At 38.5% G+C, this 16,264-nt stretch overlaps 1 protein-coding gene across 2 annotated transcripts in view; it reads right to left on the bottom strand.

The window, feature by feature from the left end:
• LOC140728714 (trans-2,3-enoyl-CoA reductase-like) overlaps positions 1 to 16,264 on the bottom strand; it is a 184,134-nt gene that overhangs the window by 109,715 nt on the left and 58,155 nt on the right. Inside the window, exon 3 of one of the 2 annotated variants that reach the window (XM_073047675.1) lies at positions 15,181 to 15,225. The exons of the other annotated variant lie outside the window; for it this stretch is intronic. Coding sequence (XP_072903776.1) covers positions 15,181 to 15,225 — 45 coding nt within the window. The remainder of the gene's footprint in view (positions 1 to 15,180; positions 15,226 to 16,264) is intronic. 2 annotated transcript variants of the gene reach the window in all.

Raw genomic sequence — 16,264 nt, 5'->3', positions numbered from 1 at the left:
TTTCTTTAAATCATTATGGAAAACTCATAAAATAATGTTACTTCAAAAAGTTATTTGCATAAATGAAGTTAAAATCCATCCAGGAATCTATTGAATAAAACCATTTATAAACAAGAAGAATTACAACTTTACAACATTTATTTTTAATGCATAAAATCTTAATGGGTTGCACTCTTGTTTAAATTAAGCAACTTCTGCAGATTCAGTAACGATTCATTAATTTATACTATAAGGTGTTTGTTTTGAAATACATTCTTCTTCCAAAGTACAATCTCCTGCTGTGTACCAACAATAATGGCTCTTAGTATATGAAGATTGAACAATTATGAGGAATGTCAAGTCAGCCGTAGAACAGCATTCTCTAAACAGGGAGGAGCAAATTCAGAAACTGGAGGTGCAAAAGGTCTTGGGAGTCCTAGTTCAAAATTGCCTAAAGGGTAATTAACTTGCAGGATGAGTGAGTAGTAAGGAAGGCAAATGCAATGTTAGCTTTCGTTTTGAGATGACTGGAATATAAAAGCAGGTATGTAATGCTGAGACTTTATAAGGCATTGGTCAGACCACGTTTGCAGCATTCTGAGCAGTTCCAGACCCTATATTTAAGGAGGATATGTTGGCATTGGAAAGGGTCCAGAGGAGGCTTGCGACAATGATCAGGGAATGACAAAATTAACATGTGAGGAGCATTTGATGGCTCTGTGCCTGTACTTGTTGGAGTGTAGAAGAATGAAGGGGGATCATATGAAAGCCTATTGAATAGTGAAAGGCTTAGATAGAGTGAATGTGGAGATGATGTTTCCAATAGTGGGAACCTAGAAGCGGAGGGCACTGTCTCAGAAAAGAAGGACTTTCCTTTGTAACATGGGATGCAGGGGATTCCGTTAGCTAGAGGCTGATGAATTTGTGGAATTCATTGCTACAGACAGCAGTGGAAGCCAAGTATATTTAAAGTGGAGGCTGATAGATTCTTGAAGAGTCAGTGAGTCAAAGCTTACGGGAGAAAGCAGGAGAAAGGGTTTGAGTGGGATAATGCATCAGCCATGATGGATTGGGAAGCAGACCTGATGGGCCGAATAGCTTAATTGTGCTCTTATGGCTTATGGATTTATGGCCAGCATTTTATGGTGGAGGGCTTTCTGGGGGAAGGGGGTGGAGGAGAGATTGTTCATGATGTTGGAGGGTGGGGGAATTTTGGGTGATCAAATGTCCCACAATTGCAAACTAGTACAAGAGGCAATTGCAATAACAATTGTGTTACTGGATTAGTAGTTTGGAGTCTGTACAAATAATCAAGAGATGAAATTTTGAATCGCATGGTAGCCAAGGAATTTATGATCAGTGAATCAAGCAAACTGGATTAAGAAGAATTAAGAAAGTAATAATCATAATGATGGTCATAAAGTGACTAGTGTATTCTAAAAATCTGTTAGTTTTATTATTTACTTTAATCTGCCATCCTTGCCCTGTCCAGCCAGTCTGTGACTGAACAAGTGGCAGTGTGGGCTTACACCCTCAGCCTGGTGCCCACTGTGACATCAATCTGCAAATGAGAAAACAATCAGAAAAGCTAAACAGAGCACCTGGTTCTGAAGGGCACAAACCTCAGTGGACCTTGCATTTTGGAAACATATGTCCATGTCAGGAGAGCTGTCCTTGGACAAGTGAAGTGACAGCCTCAGAGGTGTCACACTCACAGAATTACACTGTTCAATCACACCCCAACCTCCCCTACCACTCCTGCTAGGTCTCACTAACAGATGGAACCAGCAGAGGTGAGAATATAATGGTATAGATTCTGGAGGAACATTCCCTGGTGATCTCAACATTGATGTTATTATATCACCTGCTGTCTGGTTAAACCTGAGGCAAGGAAACTGTTAATGACCACCGTCTGCTGCCTTCCCTCAATGACTGAGCACGACTCACATTCCATTGAGCATCACCTGGAAGAAACACTGATACCCACTGCTGTCTTCAGTGTCCCTCACCACAAAACAACCGAGCTGACAAAGCTTTAAAAGTTAAAACTGCAGAAGTGGTCTTTCTGGCAAGATTGGTGCACTCTTCTCCCTTCTCCCAAATGAACTGCCCTTGATGATCCCAGACAAGATAGTCATCAAGTCCACTACTCACACTCGAAACACACTCCAGGCAACATCATAAGTCAGAGTCCTAGAGCATGGAAACAGGGACTCCAGCCCAACTCACTTATAACAACCAAGAATCCCATCTATGTTAGTCACATTTGTTGAAGTAATACACACAAAATGCTGGAGGAACTCAGCAGGCCAGGTAGCATCTATGGAAAAGAGTAAGAAATTTTGGGCTCGAAATGTCAGCTGTTTACTTTTTTCCATGAATGCTGCCTGGCCTGCTGAGTTTCTCCAGCATCTGCAGAGCTTCTGGTGTCACATTTGTCCATATTTGGCCCATATCCCTCGAAACTAGGGGTTCCCAACCTTTTTTTATGCCATGGGCTAACACCATTAATCAGGGGTCCATGGATCCCAGCTTAGAAACCCTGTATAAACCTTTAATTGTGTATTTAATATTTCAGAAATAGTTGAGTAATCTTGAAGATATATTGTCTGATTAAACATTCATGTTTATTTAAATAATTCATTTTGAGTTATATGTATAAATATGTGAATTACATACATCATCATGCTACCATGTGATACACACACACTTCGCTTAAAGTGAAGAAAGGAATTAGATTCACATTCCTGGCTCTCTTGTGTTTCTTCCAATTATTTTAATGTTTTGAAGTTACAAAACGTAGCATCTTTCCCATCCATGTACCTGTCTAAGTGTCCTTAAAATGTTCTTAATGTTTTTGCCTCAGACACTTTCTTGTGCACTGACCACCTCCGGGTCCAATTCAAATTTTTTCTCCCTCAACTTAAACCTTTAGTCCTTGGAAAAAGACTGCATGCTTTCACACCATCTCTTAGACTGGCAGATGGATGAAAGAAAAAAGCATTGTGCTATGTGTGAGGAAAGGAGTAGGTCTTGGAGTGGGTTAAAAAGACAGCAAAACATCATGGCCCTAAGGGCCTGTACCCTTTTATGTTCTATGTTCAATCTGTTTATGCTCTTCATGATTTTATAAATCTCTATAACAGGGTTCCCAAAATTTCTGAATTACCACTCCCTAAGCTCCCAGACCACATCCCCAGTGCCCCCTTTTTGGCCATTACGTTAAAACTATAATGAATTTAGATTTACGATGCACAACAAAAGAAAATAGGAACTTCAAATTTAAAGCTGTAACAAATAATTGCAAAAGTTATTCAATTCTTTTTAAAGCTACAAATAAAAATATTTCCTCATTTAATTACAGCTAAAACAATTTTCATCAACAATTTTAGAGTGTACATTAGTAGTCAAACTATTCACCACTTGATTGCTTTTTCATCTTTTAGTGAGATGGATGAGCTTGGGGCAGTGATATCAACTTCTTAACATCAGGCTGAATGGCACACAGATGGAGTCTCAGATCCCCGTGTTCAGTAATTTGCAGTCTGTTCCGCTGTTTTGAAAGAAGTTGTGTGACTGCACTGAAACCACACTGCAAAAATATATGATGTTGGAAAGGCAATAAAGAACATCCTGACCTTTTACCACAGTGCAGGAGAGTGTTCAGAGATTTCTTTCTGCAAACAAGTCTCAATATGATTTTTTGAACCCTATCTTCACTCAGTCATTTTGTAGCAAGATCAGTTCTTCCTCAATCTTTCCTGTTAATGCATCATTACAAGTGTTCAGGAAAGAATTTATTACCCAATCTGGGTATTCTTTCTTTCTGTTCTAACTCAGAGAGACTCAGGAATTGGAAAAGGTTGCAACAGCCAATGTTACACTTTAATAGGGTCGACATGGACAGAGATGTGGAGACGGCTAATTTGACTTTAATAAGATGCACATCACTTCCTTGATATTGAATATTGACTTCATTAAACTTTGTGAATAATTCTGACAAGTAAGTAATGTCATGTCTAAAACCATTGAGTTGATTACTGAATTTGAGTCTCAAAGAATTTTATCACAATTTTAAAATGTTTCTTTTTGAAAGCCATCCAACTTCTATGTATAACAGCAAGCATTCGAACTGTTCATTCTCAATGCAAGTATCTCAAAATAGTCAAGAATTGAAAGCATGGGACTTTTTAATGTTATTTACCATTGTGATAACATTATTTACTGATTTGTGCAGGTGATCGCTTAGGTTTTGAGAAAAGATGTTGTCTGTGAATTACATACTGAATAGTGTTATGAGTGCTGAACAGACCTGCTGGAAATGGGATGCAGAGTTAACCATCCCCCCCACCCTTTGAGAACTATGAACTATTGCTATTGCTATGCTGCTAATGAGAGAGAGAGATGAAGCACAGAGGCAGGATCATCTGCTACAGATAAGAGAGAGAGAGAGACATTTGATTTAAATATTATGGCTTCTTCCTGGATTGTTTACCTTTCGCTGCAAGGACGTTACTTTGCTCGTTAACATTCCTATGGAGACAGCAGGAGTGGCCTGATTTGCTGGACATGGTCATTTTGAGTTGATGGATGGCTGATACCCCGTCAATGGGGATAAAAGACAGGTGTGAGGAGACACCCCTCAGACACACCAGTGGACACTGACCGAGTGTTGTGCACCCACAGGAAGGTGGGGGCTTCGAGGACCGAATCAGGAGATCGGTCAATAAAGCTCACAGTGTGACGGCAGGACCGGTGGGGACTTGTGTGTGTGTCCACTCATGCCAGAGTGATGAGTCCACCACAGAAGAACGGTCTAGCCGGAGAACGGAGGGGTCATAACCGAATGACCACAACAGTACGACGGAATAAAAAGACAACGGAAGGTTTGCCTGCTGCAGCTGTTACATCTTGCTCGCTCTCTCTCTCTCTCTCTCTCTCTCTCTCTCTCTCTCTCTCTCTCTCTCTCTCTCTCTCTCTCTCTCTCTCTCTCTCTCTCTCTCTCTCTCTAACAAATTACAACAACTGCAACTACCTCAGCACACATGAACTGAACTGAACTCTATATTCTCTTATGACAATTCGTTTACCCCTAGACATTGATAGAGCTTGTCTATTATTGTCAATTATTATTCCTACACTTCTATGTTTATTATTGCTAACCTGTTTTATATGTATATTTGCATTTTTGATACTGTATTTTGTAGTTTACTAATAAAAACCTTTAGTTTTCGGTACCACCAGACTCCAACAGATTCTTCCATTTCTGCTGGTCTGTAAACCCAGTTACGGGGTACGTAACAATAGTAAGTATGTTAAGTACAACTTTTTTAAAAGAAAATAATAACCCCATGGTGGCATCCTGTCATTGATCATGCCCCATCTTTGCACACGTAGGAAGTTGGTGAGTGGAATGTCCTTCCCTTTGACAAATTGCTCAATAGTGCAAAATATTGACTCCGCCTTCATGTCTATTTCTAGTCCCTTGCAAATAACAACTTTTGAGTCATCCTTTCATCTTTTATGAAGTGACCATCACAAAGAAGCAAAGATTCAAGTTGACACATCCATCTGCAGAACAAATTCTGTTGCCTTAACAATGTTACACAATATGTCCTTCACAATCTGACATTTCATCTATTCTTCTTTGAACAGAGGAGTCTCAAAAAAGTGGAATCTCTTTTATTATTTGGTCTGGTGACTTATGCAAAACCATTCTCAGAACCTCACTTACTGTTGGCAGAAACAGCTTTCCTCCAATTGAATGAGGCTTTCCAAATTTAGCAATGAGCAATGAGCTGTTGTGTGAAGCCCAGAAACTATCACTGTTTTGTTGTGAAGTGCTGGCAAGCATGTTTTTAAGTGATTTCCGTTTTTGAAAGTTTTCATAAAGTGATGGAAAATAAGCCAAGTTCCTCTGCTTTATCAGAATGTATTCTCTTCAAGTGTTCAAGGAGCCTGGACAGTTTCATTGCCTCATCTGAAAAATCGTTTTCATACACCAAACACATTGGCTGCTGTCGGTTGCTTCATGCTGATGCAAATCAACACTCCACACTATAAGGTCTACACTTCTTTTTCACTCGGTCTGCTTCTGTTATTTTCATTATGGATTAACAACTACAGTCAATTACCTATTGTTTAAATCCAATAAAGTCCAATTACAATCAATAAAAAGAAAGTTATGATGTCATTATAGCTCAGGCAAAACCTGATCTCTCTGCCTGATGGCAATGATTTCTCAGCTGGGCCATGGGCTAGAGAAATTAGGTCAAGGCAATTTGAAAGCGCAGATTCTGAACTTTACCCCATTGATCACCATACCTCAATTCACAGGAATTGTTGTCATTGCAAGACCAGAGCATGTGAATTGTGCCAGCTATCACTGTACTACAGTACTGAACCACAATAATACTTGGGATGAACCCAGAAATAACACAATTTCTTCAGTCTATATTTCTCTTGATGTGCAAAATACAGTGTCACATTGCTTTTCAACAATTATAATGCACTTTGAGCAAAGTCTAAGAGAACAGTGGGTTTGCAAGAGATAATGTCATTATATGATCATTGTAATCAATTATGAAGCACTGACAAATAAATGCTGATAATAAGTAATTCATTTCTTAAACTAAGCCTGTAAATCCCTCAGCTGCTCCCTTGCTACTGAGCATAACCCCACACCCCCTTTATTTTTATAGTCCATTTAGAAGCCCCCAATGGGGTAATATCACTCACTTTGGGAATCACTACTCATTGTCCTCTACCCTAATGAATTAAATCTAAATCTGTTCAGCCTCTCTCCATAACAGATCCACTCAAATCCTAGTAATATATGCATAAATCTCCTTTCCAGCTTAAGGACATTTTTCCAACAGCATGATGATCAAAATGGAACACTATTAACATGGCTGAGTGATGGAACCATGGGGCTTATGGGATGCCTTTAATCAAACCTAACACCAACAATGTGTACATCTCTGACATACTATGGATGTTCAGTAGCAACAGAATTCTTAGCTTTTTCACTACTTTTCTATCAACACTGGTACAATAAAGGCATCAGAAACAGTATAGAAGTAAGTGGAGTTCAGTCTGGATAAGTGTGGAGAGATACACCTTGGAAGGTCAAATCTGAAGGTGAAAACAAAGTTAACAGCAGGTTTCTTAGAAGCCTGGAGAAACAGAGATCTTGGTGTCTTGGTCTGTAGGTCCCTATAAATTGCCACTCCAAGTTGACATGGTGATTAAGAAGGCAAATGGTGTGCTGGCATTCATTTGTCAGGGCATTGTGGTCAAAAGTCTTGGTGGCCTCATTTCAGAAAGGATGTGGAAGCTTTGGGGAGGGTGCAGAAGAAATGTTTCTTAGCAGGATGCTTCCTGGACTAGAAAATGTGTTTTATGAGGCAAGATTTAGTGAACTAGTACTTTTGTCTTTGGAGTGATGGATGATAAGAGGCAACTTGATAGAGGTGTATAAGAAGATAAGAGGCAAGGGTAGCATGGACAGCCAGGACCTTTTACCCAGGGTGTCAATGGCTAACAATAGAGAACATCCATTTAAGGTAAGTGAAGGAAAGTTTAGAGGAGATTTCAGAAGTAGTTTATTTTTTTTACACAGAGTGGTGAGTGATTGGAATTCACTGCCAGGGAGGTGATAGAGAATGATACACTTAAAAGATACATGCATGAAGGAAAATGGAAGGTGTGGACTGTGTAGAGGGAAGGGTTATATTTATTGTGAAGTAGGGTTTCTATAGGTTGGAACAACATTATGGGCTGAAGAGTCCTTACTACATTGTTAGATGTTCCATGTAAAGGCAATGGGAATATGTGAAAAACTGAATGTAGTAATGTTCAGCTCAAATACATCATTGTTAACAGACATAAGTCACCTCAGCCCCAGGCTGGGAAGTGTCCGCAGCTGTTTAGACAGTGACCTGCCCTTCAGCACGTTAAGATGCTTCCGAATGATCACACACTTTTCAATCCCATTCATCTCTTCCCACGTAAGTGAACCCTTCTGGACCTACATATTGCTCAGAATTAATCTTCACACACCAAGAGATTCATGGTCTTTCTGATAGCAATCTGTTTGCTTTCCCAAACATTATAAAGTTATGCTCACACATTAAAAACATTTGCTGCTACCTCATCTCATCTTATATATTTAAACTTTTTATCAGCAAGCTTACATACAATTCACAAACTGTCTAAAAGATCTATATTTTTAATTCTTCCAGTAAGGTTTTCAGTGCCAACTTAGCTGTCATTACACTAACTCTTATTAAAGGAATTTCACTTTTAATCATTAAGGCTACATCTCCCTCAGTGCCTGACCTCAACATGATCTTGATTTAAAGCTCTGTTCACTTGCAGTGACCCTGTAGGTGTTCCCTGTATTATAGGTTCAAAAATAGCATGGTACTGACCAGAATCCAATTTTAAAACAGAAAGCTCAGAAAGTGTAACAATGGAACTTGCTTGTGAACTGATATTCAGTTTCAGAAAACTGTAAAATTGCAAATGTCACTCCAGAAGGAAGAGAGGCAGAAGAAGGAAAATGATATGCCAGTAAGTGTGAACTCAGTGGTTGGGAAGATGTTGGAGTCAATTTTTAAGGATGAGTCTCAGGATACTTGGAGGCACATGATAAAATAGGCCGTAGTCAGCATGATTTCCTCAAGGGAATATCTTGCCTGAAAAATCTGTTAGAATTCTTTGAAGAAATAACAAGCAGGATAGACAAAGGAGAAATGATGGATGCTGTATACTTGGATTTTCAGAAGGCCTTTGACAAGGTGTCACACAAGAGGCTGCTTAACAAGTTAAGAGCCCATGATATTTATAGGAAAGATTCTAGCATGGATAAACATGTAGCTGATTGGCAGGAGGCAGAAAGTGGGAATAAAGGGAAATTTTTCTGTTTGGCTGCCAATAACTAGTGGTGTTCCACAGGGCTCTGTGTTGGGACCGCTTCCTTTTATGCTATATGTCAATGACATGAATGATGGAATTGATGGCTTTGTTGCAAAGTTTGCAAATGATATAAAGATAGATGGAGGGACAAGTTGCTTTGAGAAAGTAGAGAAGCTACAGAAGGACTTAGATTAGGAGACTGGGAGAAGAAATGGCAGATGGAATACAGTATTGGGAAGTGTACAGTGATGCACTTTGGTAGAAGAAAGAAAGAGGTAGACTATGGAGAATACATTCAAAAATCTGAGGCACAAAGAAACTTGGGAGTCCTTGTGCAAGATTCCCTAAAGGTTAATTTGCAGGTTGAGTCTGTGGTGAGGAAGGCAAATGCAATGTTAGCATTCATTTCAAGAGGACTAAACTATAAAAGCAAGGATGTTATGTTGAGGCTTAATAAATCACTGGTGAGGCCTCACTTGGAGTATTGTGAGCAGTCTTGGGCCCTTTATCTTAAAAAGGATGTGCTGATGCTGGAGTGGGTTCAAAGGAAGTTTGCAAAAATGATTCCAGGATTGAACGGCTTGTCAAGAGTGTTTGATTGCTCTGGGCCTGTACTCACTGGAATTCAGAAGAATGAGGGATGACCTAATTGAAACCTATCAAATGTTGAAAGGCTTCAATAGAATGGACATGGAGCATCTAGGACGAAAGGTTACCACCACAGAATAGAGGGACATCCTTTTAAAACAGGGATGAGGTAGAATTTCTTTAGTCAGAGAGTGGTGAATATGAGAAAGCCAAGTTTTTACACATAACCTAAGGTAGAGGTACTGTAAATAGATTCTTGATTAGTCTGAGTATGAATGGATACAGGGAGAAGTCTGGAGATTAGAACTGACATGAAAATTGGATCAGGCATGATGAAATGGTGGAGCAGACTTGATGGGCCAAATGGCCTAATTTTGCTCCTATATCTTATGGTCTAATGGTCATATCATTTACTTCTATACACAAGAATACAACTTGTATGGAGATATTTCAGTGAGATAACATGAATTGAAAAATTTTAAGCTCTTTATTCTACATATAAAATTTCAAAATTCAATGACTACTTTACTATTCAATATTAATAAAGATAATATCAATGTAAACTTATCTCAGACTGATCCATGATTGCTTTTGGCAATTTGGCATTGAAACATATTGTGTCTACCACTGGCTTGGTTAACTAGAATCCTTCAATTTCCTTTTAATTATTCTTCTTTTAGTAGTTTTTCTTCCTTGTTCTTTTCCCTTTAACTTTCTACTTGCATATACAGGAAGGGGCTATGAGGCAGCTTTCCAGAATTCTCTCTTGGCTTGAAGTCAGACAACAAGTCTGTTACTTCAATGAGTTACAGTACCCTACTGTAATTCGTTCCTCCAACTCTGAGTGGAATTTTATTGAGCTACACTGGTAACTAATCCCTCTCAAGATGAATGAATGTAATCATGTCACCAACATCAGGTGTCATATGATGAAAGATCTGTTATGAGATAATAATTCTTCTGTTGTCCTTATAATGACATCCGGCTCAATCTTTCTATTAGCCTCAATGCAAACTGGACTTTAACACTTCCAGTGATTGCAGAGGTATCACTGACTCCCAAATCTGTTGCATAGAAAAAGGTTCAGATAAAACTGGGGGAATTTCAACATGCATACTACAGCTCAACATAAGGCATTCCTACACAAGCAAACAAGAAAGATGTCAATGTTCAAAGGTTTTATACTTGTAAACCAAATCAGAGAAGGAATCAATAAAAAAAGAAACAATCAAAAGTATTATATTGAGAGGGAAATGTTTAGTAGCATGTCAAGAGTTTTATAAAAAGATTAAGAGATTCCTAGTCATACCACATGGGAAAAATATCCTTCATTTTAGCTTTTCCATGCAACTAAAATGAGCACCTATGTATGTCTCATTTGCCAGTAATTGGCCCAAATCCCTCTAACTCTTTCCTATCCATAAACCTGTCCAAATATCTTTTAAGCATTGTAATTGTACTTGCTTCTACCTCTGGCAACTTGCTCCATATACTAACCACCCTTTGTATGAAAAACACACCCCTCAGATTTCCTGTATTTTTTCCCTCTCGCGTTAAACATCTGTTTCTATTTTCCATCTCCCTAGGAGAAAGACAAAATATATACGTACCTTTTCTACGCCCTTAATTTTCACACTCTCTAACACCTACTAAAGATATTTAAAAATAAACAGTGAGGATTGATTGTTGAAATAATTTCAGCAGATGGAAAGCCACTGCACGGGCTGGAACAACACAAAAAAGCTAAAGGATCTCAGTAGGTCAGACAGCCTACACAGAAGGAAATGATCAGATAATGTTTTGGTTTGAGAGCTTCCTTCAGAGTTGGATAAAAGGAAAGGAGATAGCCACTATAAAAAAGCTGGAAATCCCTTTGTGTAATTCTGAAACAAAAATGTAATGAAAATTAGTAAATCCTGAAGTGGGACAACATTCTTCCCAAACTTAATTTTCTTAGTAATCATCAGAATGTTTAACTACCTAACTTGAACTTTTTTGTTTGTCCAGCACCTTTTTACCCAATAAAATTGTAAATCAATCAACTACAGCAAAATACACATTTGTGTTTTGTGTGACTTCCAATCTGAGAAAAACCACAGATTTTGTTTATTCACATAATAAGCTTTGCTTCTCTTGACTGCTTGCAACTGCAAAAGTCAATATTCAGATCCAGACTGTGATCGCTGATCTTCTTGGACCTCAAATATAACCCAGTGCATGTGCCTTGACTGCATTATCTATGTAGGTAAAGGATCATTGTTTCTCTGGGCTGAAGGACATTCTCGGCTGCTGCAGCTAACCTCTTTCAACATCTCGTATTATACAGTTCACTTCGGCATATAAAGAATAGAAATTGGCAAAGAGAAAGGGTCAACAGTGTTAGCAAGCAACAAAGCAGAATATTAGTTGGACAAAGTGAACTTTAACAGGCATAAAAAAAGAGAGAAATGAAGTTAAAAGAGAGGGACTAATTAAAAAGGCATTGATGAAGCCAGCACTTAAGTGAGTATCAAGACCCTACTAGAGAAGTCACAGTAAACAAAACATTACAAAATTAAATGAACAGGGGTCATAGCATTAAAGAATAAAATTCATCAGGCTCATGAATTATGAAAAAAAAGTGTTGGGTTGGGAACTGGATCATATGTAACATTTAGGTTAAAAGCACTGGCAGACATAATGTTTCAGAGTTGGGAATGAAGACAGCTCAGAGACATGAATTAAAGTAAAATAGGAAGAACACTACATAACTAATCAAATGAAAGAGAAGAAAATTGTCAACCTAGATAGCACACATTCTCACACCTCTAGACAACTTGGGAGAAGATGGTAGAAGAAATGTGACACACATTTAATAATTCAGCTGAAAAGGTGTAAGCTTGAGGTCTGGCAGCCAACAGATATTAAATTTAAGACTTTTAAAAGGAACTATAACACATCGAAGGAACGATAGGAAGCCTTGAGTGGAAGGAAGAGTATTCAACAAAGACGCACAGAAAAACTGAAAGTTAAAAATGTAATGATGAATAGTTAGATGTAAGATTCAGCAGGAAAAGCCTTACATCACCAATCTCATTAAATTAATTGAAGAGGTAGTAGGTTAATCTTTTTCATCCAAGCTTCCAAAAGGCCTCTGATGGTTCCATATACTAGATCAGAATACGTAGAATCAGGTAACAAGGAGGAGAAGAGATCTGCTGCAGGGTGCAAAAAAGAATGCAGAGCATGGAGGTAAGAGGTAGCTCTTCAGAATGTCAGCAGATGGGAAGTGGACCAATACTCTGTTATATTAAAAAGTGACAAGGACCAATACTCTGTTATATTAAAATCAGGAATCAAAAATTAAATCCGTGCAGTTAGATGAACATTTAAAATTGATAACTTCAGCAATTTGCAGAAAGATATTACGGTATTTACTAAATGGGCAAACAAGTGGCAGATAATTAATGGTAGGTATGACATTATGTCAAGAAAAATAAGGAGGCTGCATATTACTTGAAAAGTTTGAATCTAGACTGGGTAGTGCAACTCTCAGACTGATCGCCACCCTTGATATCCATACGCTGAGAATAATCAGCTCTCTTACCCAGTAGTTTTGCAAACTGGCCATTTAATTAAAAATATATATTTCCTTGTTATATGATGGGATCTGAAGTTGAGTATTGCATCCTCAGTACAGGTAATTCATTTAATACGAAAACAATGCTGCTGTAGGTAATAAAAATTGACATAGTCATTGATTTTTCAAGAATTATAAATTTTTAGACATCACCTTCACTGTAAAAAGAAACAATAAAAATACAGGTTTGTTGTACAAAATATAACTGAAAAATATATTTAAGCATGATTTTTGCTGAACAACTACTCTGGTCCTGAAACTTATTTTGTGGTTGGATTTCAGTTACCTCAGCATATTATTTGCAATTCTATTGCTTAGTAATTCATAACTCAGAAGTTACATTAAATATACAATATTGAAGTAACAGCACATTATAATGCCTTTGGAATTCATTGTTTTGAGGTCACTGGAACTGAATTTCATAGGGTAGATTATGACCCAATGACATGATGGTATTACAGGTGGAATGATGCTGTCAAAGTATTGAGAGACCCATGAATTAAAATAATGAGGTGTAAAGTTAAGTTCGCTGCCACTGCTGTGTGTTGCTTATTATGGACAATGATGAAGTTACCTTCTGATGCACCATCAATAACTCTAGGAGACTGGAAGTGAATGATAGGCTTTTATTAACAGCGAAAAAGGGACCACGACCATGTTGAAGACTGAGGGAGGAGCAGTGCCCCCAATCACCTTTATACAGGGGTCTGTGGGAGGAGCCACAGGAGCAGTCAGCAGGGGGCGTGTCCAGACAGGTATACATAGATTACCACACCTTTGTAGGCAGGTAGGTACGTACCTACCTAACTAGGTGATGTATCGCTGCTGGAGCAAAACATGCCCATGATAAGGAAAACTCATCCAGGAGCAGGTTAAAATTGGTAAGTGAGTAAATTCATTTATATTGTCATATGTACCAAGTGTAAAACACTGCATGCCATTATTATAAATAATTTCATTGCAACAATGCATTGAGGTAGTACAAGGGAAAGCAATAATATAATGCAGAATAAAATGTCACAGCAGGATTGAAGTTAGCATCAATAAATTGTTTTTTTAAGTTAATGATATTTCATCTTCTTCTTTAATTATGCATATATATATTAATCTTTCCTCTCTTTCAAGTAGGATCATTAGAAGCTTAAATAATTCATGTCTTTATTTTAAACTCCTAGTTTGCTGACTGTAGAAATCCTTCAATCCACTTGGCAACTCAGCCTTCTGGACGACACCCCAATGTTGCTGACACACAACAACTCTGTTCAGGGTTCCGAAAGGTCAGAGGCCATTAGATACTATCAACAGGCAAAGTGATGGCAGAGCTGGTACAGCCACTGTCACAGCTCCATCAAAGCAGGTTCAATCTCAACTACATCCCGAAGGCATGCAGGTTGATTGGCTGCTTTAAATTCCACACATGGGCAGGTGAGTGGAAGTCCTGGAGAAGTTAATGAGAATGTGGGGAAAATAACAAATAATGCAGACTGAGTATGAACATGAAATTGATATTCGCTGTGGACAATGAATTGAGGAGCCTGTTTTTCTCTTCTCTCTCTCTCCCACACACACACACACACACACACACACACACACACACACACACACACACACACACACACACACACACACACACACACACACACACACACACACACACACACACACACACACACACACACACACACACACCTCACTACAGTCCCATTACAGATAGAACCTCCCTTCCATCTACCTCCTAAAGCACTCATACCTTGCATTATCAGGGTAAAATGTATGAATAAAAAAACTCAGTTTTGCTGAACAAATATAGTTATTGTCTGAATTTCCTCACTGGGTGGTTCAATCTGATTTTTCTAACCATTTATCAAACAAGCTCCACTTAGTGAACCAAAAGGATTATCTTACAGCAAGAAGCATGTGGATCTGCCAATTACTGTCACTCTTCAGACTTGGTGACCATTTTTTGCTAGTGGGCTTCTGATTGACTTATCTACCAGAAAAGACTGAAAACAGGTTTCTACTTGAAATTGTAGAAATTACTTCATAGAAATATTAAACTACTTCCCAAAACTTACTGGATTCAAGCTGTAAGCCAACTCGTGAAGGATACCACTGTGGACCTGAAACAAAGGTGAGTAGAGTTATATTTAATATTTTCACGTGGAGTTGGAACTAATAACTTCAAATCTTCATAGAATAAGAGGGATTTAAAATGAAGAAGGCTAACTATATACTGCTTATGGAACTACCAAGCCCATGATCACTTTCACCTTCTCTAAACAACAAGACCTATAAGTGTGATTGACTCCTCCCTGCCCCTCTCCACCTCCCAATCTGCTGCTTTTGCCCCCAGTTACATTCAAACATCCTCAAGAAGAATGAGGGTAGTGTGAAAAAAATCGAGCATTTTTGTGTGTGTGCTTTACCAGGAGATAGCTCAGAAGAATGGTTGTTCCAAGTGTGTGATTTTAATAGTGCATTAGTTGATTGATGGGAGTTTGGTGTTTCCACTATTTTTATCCAGTCATGGCATATTACATTTCAGGAAGGCAATTGGATAAGCCCCTGAGGCAACACTCCAAGATTTAATCTCCTGTTGTTGAATCATATGTTCTTGTGCTCTGCAGAACCTCCCACCATAAATAGATCTCTTCCACAAGGTTCAAGGTCAGAGTGTGTAAAATGGGGTGCCCTCTTCCCTGCCAATCAGGTGATTGCTGTTCTCACATCTCCCAAAACTGCAGAATGGTTTCAGATGTCACCTCTCCTTTATGAGGCACTGGCATGGTGGGTATGAGGAAAGATTAATCTCAGCTAGTGCACTGACCCACTGCCATTTCTGGAAATCTTGGCCACAAATGCTTTCTCAGCGTTTAAGCATGAGAGGTGAACACGAGTCATTCACAAACAACACTAGGACAAACCAAGGCAGTCGGTACCATTTCACCAATTAATTTTCTGGGTGAATTATTGTTTCATTTGAAATCTTCACATAAGCTCAAAATATGTGAAATTAGAACTGGAAAAAAAAAGTACTCTTGGGATAAACAATGATTTGGAATTTTGCTGTTGGCTTCAGTGATAAATGACTGCGTTCTTTGTGTAAAAATGTCCTTTAGTACCTTTTAATTCCATGTCGAGAATATTAATCCAAGTGAT

The sequence above is a fragment of the Hemitrygon akajei genome, chromosome 6, assembly GCF_048418815.1.
Source record: "Hemitrygon akajei chromosome 6, sHemAka1.3, whole genome shotgun sequence".
In the NCBI taxonomy this organism is placed as follows: Eukaryota; Metazoa; Chordata; class Chondrichthyes; order Myliobatiformes; family Dasyatidae; genus Hemitrygon; species Hemitrygon akajei.
Note: the sequence above shows the minus strand (reverse complement) of the source record. Positions and strands in the feature narration are given on the sequence as shown.